Source organism: Fukomys damarensis, unplaced genomic scaffold (genome assembly GCF_012274545.1).
Source record: "Fukomys damarensis isolate Sample0158 unplaced genomic scaffold, DMR_v1.0_HiC HiC_scaffold_33, whole genome shotgun sequence".
Lineage (NCBI taxonomy): Eukaryota > Metazoa > Chordata > Mammalia > Rodentia > Bathyergidae > Fukomys > Fukomys damarensis.
In genome coordinates, this window is record NW_022900945.1 from 53,534,615 (window position 1) to 53,541,810 (window position 7,196).

At 49.9% G+C, this 7,196-nt stretch overlaps 1 protein-coding gene across 12 annotated transcripts in view; it reads left to right on the top strand.

Moving 5' to 3' along the window:
- The window catches only part of LOC104863342 (late cornified envelope protein 5A-like), a 343,203-nt gene extending 338,990 nt beyond the window's left edge, over window positions 1-4,213 (top strand). For 11 of the 12 annotated variants that reach the window (XM_033758180.1, XM_033758181.1, XM_033758182.1 and 8 more), the window contains one exon: window positions 3,310-4,213. In XM_033758180.1, coding sequence (XP_033614071.1) covers window positions 3,330-3,722 — 393 coding nt within the window. In that variant the 5' untranslated portion in view covers window positions 3,310-3,329 and the 3' untranslated portion in view covers window positions 3,723-4,213. Of the gene's footprint in view, window positions 1-1,671; window positions 2,654-3,309 lie in introns of those variants that run through there. The other variant, XM_010625717.3, reaches the window with a different exon arrangement.
- The last annotated feature ends 2,983 nt before the right edge of the window (window positions 4,214-7,196 follow it).

The following is a 7,196-nucleotide window of genomic DNA, read 5'->3' on the forward strand; positions in this document are numbered from 1 at the left end:
CCATGTGCTTTCAGTTGAGTCTTGGTCCTGGCTGTGCCTTAGACCCAGTGAGGTTTTGGAGAATGTCGGTTTCCTGGCCCACCCAGATTGGTCTCTTCCATGTCCTAGCCTTCCGTGACATACCTGGAATTTATGAATGAAAATCTGGGCTTGGATTTGCTGGTGGCATCTGTTTTCCTTTCTGAGCAGCATGTTCAACTTCAGAAGAAAATTAAAACCGAGCATCTATTGCCTGCAAAGCACTAAAATTTAGATCATTGGGGGTTTCTAAACTCAAAAGCCTTACTCATGTAGTCAGGTAGGTGCCCACAGACCTTGATGGCTGTAAGTGATGGGGGACAGAATCGTTCCTTTTCAAATCCATCACACCCATGTATTAGGTGAGTGACTCCTTTAGCTGCTACTGAGCTTCCTCCAGAAATTCTGAGCCTGTGTTTGGCATTCTTTTCTATATTTCTCAGCTTGGAGGGACGAGGGAGGCCCCTGATATCTTGTGGCCAAGGCCGTCTGTCTGTCTCTACCTGGTGGTCTTTATCTAAACCCACTCTGCCAACTGAGAGGTGAAACTGAGAAGCGGCACAGCACTGGGGGTTCATTTTAATATTCATTGAGTGCTCACTGTGTACTAGGCACTGTGCCAAGAACTTAATGATACTAATGCATGTAATACGCAATCGCCCTATGGAATAAACACTCCTGTACTCTCATTTTGCAGAGAGGACAGTGAACAGGCCACTGTGAGCAGGGAGCTGGGACTCAAACCCAGAAGCTGGCCCTCACTCTAATGCTGGGCAGCTTATAAAGAGGTTCTGCCCTCCACAAAAATTTTTGTAGCACCCAAAATAATGCTTCCCCCAAACTGATGCTTACATTACGATGTTAAGTGAAAAGTTAGATAAACTATTATATGTACTATCATCAAGACTATATAAACTCAGAACCAAACACAGATCATTACAAAACTACACATGGTTTAGAAAAAAGGAAGGGAAATAGTAAAATATTAATAGGAACTTGGGGATAGGCTTATAGAGTGATCTTTAGTTTTTTTTTTTTAACAATAAGTGTGCTTTCTTTATAATTGTATCCATCAGTGTCAAATAAATACTCAAATATTTTGCTGTGTGAAAGGATTAGGGCTACATTTTTGGTATTCCAAAAACAGTTTTGGTTTCCAGCATAGGTATATCAATAACTTGAAATTTAGAATACATTTTCTCACAAAAATAAGGATATTCACAGAGATGACACCGTTTTTATTTATTTTTGAAATACTTCAGCTTTTTAATTGATTTTCTAGAATGGATGAATACAACACAAAATTGTACATACTTATGGGCTACCATGTGATGCTTTCACACATCGATATACATTGTTTTTAGACTGGCATTTTGAACTCACAGCTCCACACTGTTTTCAGAGGACTTTGCAGTGCCTTTTTGAAAAATTGTTTTCTTCTTAAATTTTTGGGTAATGGAGATTGAACCTGGGGCCTTTGCATTGAGCTACCTCCCCAGGCCTTTTAAAATTTTTTTAATTTTGAGTCACAGTTTCACTAAGTCACCGAGGTTGGGTTTGAACTGATGATCCTGCTACCTCAACCTTGCGTAATGAGCTAAGATTTGTTACTATACTGATTTTTCCGGGATGATTAGGAGATGTGCCTCAGGGTGAGAGAGCAAAGCTGGAAGCTGGACCAGGACAGTTTTTCTCCAGACTCTGGACTGTGACTGAAGCACAATGTTTCCTACTTGTACCCATGTAACCCGGAGTGGAACTGAGGCTCTGTACATTTCTCTTCTCTTATGTTCTCCCAATGCAAAATCCATTGCTAATATGCCATATTTTGGCTACCTTTTCCAAACAAGCCAACTTTGATGACTTCCTGGAGACTAGCTCCCCTTCAGAATAGTGTTTGTAGGAAAAACAAGCTTTGGATTCGAGGATGGGCTTTCAAAACCTGTGTGCATTCCCCCTCCCCCCACACCTACCCCAGCTCCCACCCTCTGTCCCACATCCAGAGAAGAATCTCCCTCTGAGGCCATTTACAGGAAAGGAAAGGATCTCTCTAGCCCTTGCCTTAGGGGAGATGAGAGCTGATGCCTCATTTCTGGCAACTTCCAGATGAGTCTAGTTCCCCAGCTCCACTCCCAGTATTCCCACGGTCCCTGCCACCTTACCTTGGGTCCACTAAAGCTGTCTTGTCTAGTATCACACATAGATGGGCACCTAGGTCATTCCTGGGATTCTGCAGCCCATTCTAAGGGACTGTTCATGCTGAATCTGTGCTACTTGTGAGTCTTGCTGTGTCAAGTTCAGACAGGGACAGGAGTCCAACCACCCACACCGTCTGCATCAGACCTGCTGAAAATAACATCACTGGGATATCAGGCATTCTCAGTGCAGGCTACGGCACTATCTGACAAGGAACAAAGCCATTTTAGATGATTGGCCTGGGCTTGGCATTTTATTTTGGATCTCTAGCCTTATTCTAAAGAGGACCATTTAATTTCCACGTCGAGAATCTCCCTGTCCAGTTCCTACTCCAAGGAGCAAACACAACTTTTTCTTCACCCGCTGAGGTCTAGCACCAGACTGGCCCCGCTCAGGAAACAGGAGCACAGCAGAGCTGCCTGTGACACTGACAGGCGTGGTAAGCAGCACGCCAGGCTCCACGGCTGTCTCCGAGGCCTGCAATCCCAGGGGGACCTTCTCACGGGTCAATACCTCAGATGCTTCTGAAGGGAGGGATTGGGTGCTTGGGGTGTTAGGGCGAGGTGTCACCCAGGCCTTGTGATAGATGCATGGCCAGTTACCAGGCCAGGTGGGAACTGTATAAAAGGCGAGAGCTTCCGACAGTGCCTCAGTCCACCTCAGTCCTTCCTGGGTGATCTACTCCAGTGCGTGAGCCAGGTAGAGCACATCTCGGGGGCCAGGACTGGGGTGGACTCTTGCTGCTGACGATGCAGGCAGAAAAGAGGCCCAGGGTAGAGGCTGAGAACCGTCTTGGAGAAAGACAAGGAGAAGGGGGTAGGGGTTGGAAGGGGAAGGGGGTGGAAGGTAGAGGAACAGTGTGAGGGGTCAGCATCTTTTTGAAGTTGCAAGGGGTTAATTTGAAAGTATAAGTTCCTAGGTTGAAACCATTTGTGTGTGTGTGTGTGTGTGTGTGTGTGTGTGTGAGACACGTCTTTGGTTTTTAAAATCTGATCACTGTAGAGGTAGACCTTGCTAATTCATAGTTCCATTTTTAAATGTAAGAAACTTACCTTGGACTCAGTGAATTAAAAACCTCTATATATTGTCTTTCAGCGCAATCATTTCCTGCCAAGATGTCCTGCCAGCAGAGCCAGAAGCAGTGTCAGCCCCCTCCCAAGTGCCCTCCTAAGTGCCCCCCCAAATGCCCACCCAAGTCCCCCTGTCCGCCTCCAGTGTCTTCCTGCTGTGGCTCCAGCTCCGGGGACTGCTGCAGCTCTGGGTGCTGTGGCTGCTGCCTGAGCCACCACAAGCCCCGCAGATCTCTTCGACTTCGACACCGACACCAGAGCTCTGGCTGTGGCAGCAGTGGAGGTAGCGGTGGCTGCTGTGGCAGCAGTGGAGGTGGCAGTGGCTGCTGTGGCAGCAGTGGAGGTGGCAGTGGCTGCTGTGGCAGCAGTGGAGGTGGCAGTGGCTGCTGTGGCAGCAGTGGTGGTAGCGGTGGCCAACAGTCTGGGGGCTGCTGCTGACCTGGGCCACGAAGAGCACCAAGCGGCAGAATTAGCAGAAGACCTGTCCAGCCCGAGGAGTCTCCTGTCCTGTTTTCCAGCAGGAGCACTTCTGAGATGCTTTGACATTCTCCCGCCTGCCTCTGTTCACCCACTGTGGTATCTATCTCTGATGTCCTCTGTCCCTCTTACAGTTCTTGGCGCACGAGGTGTGGAAATTCAGTTCTGAAGCTTTCTTCTCTGCAACAATAAAGCTTTTTATTTCTGATGTCCCTGCCTCCTGGTTATGCTCTGTTCACTTTCCCTGCTCCCCACCCTGACATTAAGCCATCTCCCTTCCCTTCTTTTAAGTGCAAGTGAGCACTTAAAGACATCTGTCTGGGAAGCGCATTTTGGCTTAGACTTCCAGGGAATATTTCCTTTAATGCTCTGGATCTGGGAACTTCAAAATTGAAGGGAAAAGTCATGCCTGAGACCAGTGTGCCAGACACAAGCTCACACGAGGGGAGAGGCAGGAACGGTGTGAGGACAGGAGGCTGTGAGTACCTCAACAGGCAGCTCTCTCGGCTTTTCCTGCAAGTATTCTCCTCTTCTATTATTGGGGAGAAGATCACCTAAAGCACTCATTCTGAAGTCCCATGTACAGGCACCCTACTTTTCCAGTTATTATAATCCCAGGTGATTCTATACACTGACCAAAGAGGGGAGCTCGGGCTGGGGAGTTTAGGAGACAGGGACAGTGTCACTGAGCCCATCTCCCCCGGATCCTCAAATCCTGGCTTTGAGCCTGAGTAGAGAATCAAGAAACACACTAATCTCTGCCAAAGACCATCATCACATGGGGGTGGGGGTGAGCCTGTGTGTGCATGGGGGGGCTTTGGCCACTGTATTAGGGTTTCCAGGTCACGTTCCTTTAGGAATGGGTTGGTTCCTTCAGGGCACTTCAAAAAAGTGATGCTAGAAAAGATTATTGCAAATCAACTTTCTCTATACAAGTTATACCACTGACCTCTCCTTTGATGAGAATTGATTAATAGGTAAAGTAAGTTAGTATCCCAGGTCATGGCTGGTCAGTGTGACATGTAGCCACTTGCCCAAATCACTCCTCCTAAGGATGCTTTGTGTGAGTGTGTGTGTGAGTGTGTGTGTGTGTGTGTGTGTGTGTATTACTGGGGATTGAACTCAGGACCTTGTGCTTGTGAGGCAGGAGGCAGGTGGCAGAACCACTGAGCTAAATCTCTTACCAAGACTTTTTCTTCACTCTTTTTAAAAGAACTTTGCATCTCGTTGCTCCACCACCTCCTTCCCGCCTCACTGTTTGGACTGTCTCATCCAGACTTGTCAGGAGGTGCTCTGGGTGTAGGCAACCTGTTGACCAGGCCAAAGCCACACGAAACAGAACGGGTGTCTTTCGCGACCTGCCTTTCCTTGTGTGTTTCCGCTGCTCCCGGCTCACCTCTCTCGACATGAGCGCTTGGATTCTTGGTCGTGGGCTTCTCTCACGTCTCACCTTGGAGGACGTGGCCTGCCAACTGCGTTGGCTAAGAAGCAGCCTGAGACAGTGAGCTCTGACTCTTAGTTATTCCAAAAGGAACAGTCATCGCGGACACTGGAGCCTCCAGAGAGGACTTCTTCTGTCTCCTTTCCTTTACCGTCCCCTCTCTGCTCACCCTGCCCTCCCTTCCTCCCTTCCTCCTTTCCTTTTCTCTTTATTCGTCCTTCCCCACCTCCCTTCCATCTCTTTATTCTTTTATCTTCTTTCCAATGGGGTCAAGGCCCCAGGGAGAGCCCGTCTTCAAAGGGAGATGGAGCTGGCAGGGGTCAGAAACAGGGTCTGAAGGTTGGTTTTCCATTTGCCTTTGCCCACCATCTCCTCCTAGGTGCGCTAGGGCTGTATTATGGGGATACAGCAACCCGATTACATTCACAGCTCTTCTTGTTTCGCTGGTCCCTTAAGTTTGCCTGGGTTTTCCTTCCTTTCTCTGGCAACAGAGCGAAATTACCATTGGAATTCCCACAGGCACCCCTCATCTGCACTGAGCTTCACCTGGGATTACCTGGATGAAAACCTAGTGGGTTTAACATGTAGCCTGCGGCCTACTCTGAACTGCCAGGGACCAAAGCCAGAGAGACCAACCAAGATAACAAGTGAGCTACTCATTATCAAGGGGATGGTTCCACAGGGAAGGGTGGGTGGACAATGTGTGTGTGTGTGTGTGTGTGCGTGCGCACGCGTGTGCAAAGTGTAGAAGAGTTCAGAAGGGGTCCATCTCTTCCCTCAGGCCCCAGGCCTTCTCTAAGCACAGAAGCAGCCCTCCCAGCTAGGAAGTGTCCTGTTTGGAAAGTAAACATACCGCAGCAATCCTGGCACCTGTGTGGAGTGACTTGGGTGCCCACGTGCACCACCTCCGGTACTACCTGAGTGATGACTCCTTGTGTGCTGAGTGTCAGCTGAGCGTGTGGATTGGGAAACGGGCCCCTCCCAACCCCAAGCTTTACAGTCATCTTATAAAAGGTTCTCCCAGCTGCACACGGTTCAGTCCACTGCCTGCCTGCAGCAAGTGTCACCTTCCAATTGGAGAACTGAGTGCGTCTTCCCGTGGAGCCAGCGTCTGGTAAGTCAGTGTCCAGGGGGCCCAAGGAAGGAAGCGGGGATGAGTCGAAGGCACAGAGGAGGAGGGTGGATGTGGCAGGAGCCCTGGGGAGCATCTTCAGCATCAAGGCGGCCGACCTCTCGGGGTGCTAATGAGGACGTGGATGCCCGGCGTGTGTAACTTCTGACAAGTTGCACAGCAGGATTGCAGGAGAGCTGAGACTAGAACCCAGGTCTGCTGGCTCCCTGGACAGGAATTTTTCCGTTCTCTGCACATCGGGCCTTTCCTTAGTTGTAGCAGGGGCAGTGAGGCTCCAGCAAGAAGGGGACTCGGGTCAGTCATCTGCTGACAGATAAAAACAAGGGTGATGCAAGTAACCGAGACCAAGACTTGAACGTCTGCGGTGAAGGGAAATGCGGGCAAGGAGAACAGCCCAGCGATTTTGGACTGGACCATGCAGATACACTATTGCAACACCCTCTAGTTTCCACTTTGGAAAACCTGGGTGGTCCTCCTTCTAGCCAGAAGCTGGGAAACCACTGGTTCTCCGCAGAGGCGGTTTCCTGCCCTGGGCGCGGTTCGCTCGCTGGAAACCCCAGTTTTGGGTTTGTTTCCTTTGCTTCCACCCATTCCTGACAGGCCAGGCTGATTTGCTGACTTGAGGCCAAATCCCCAAGCTCGTTTCCCACTGTTGGAGAGTTGGGCTCTGTCTCAGAGGCCGCGTCTCTTGCAGGTTCGCCTTGAGGAGCTCAGCCATGTCCCAGCAGGGTGCATCGGCCGCCAAAGGCTTTTCCAAAGGGTCTTCACAGGGCCCCACGCCGTGCCCCGCCCCGGTGCCAGCTCCGGTGCCTTCCCGCTCCTCTTCTTGCTGCGGCGGCGGCTGTTGCGGAGACACCGGCTG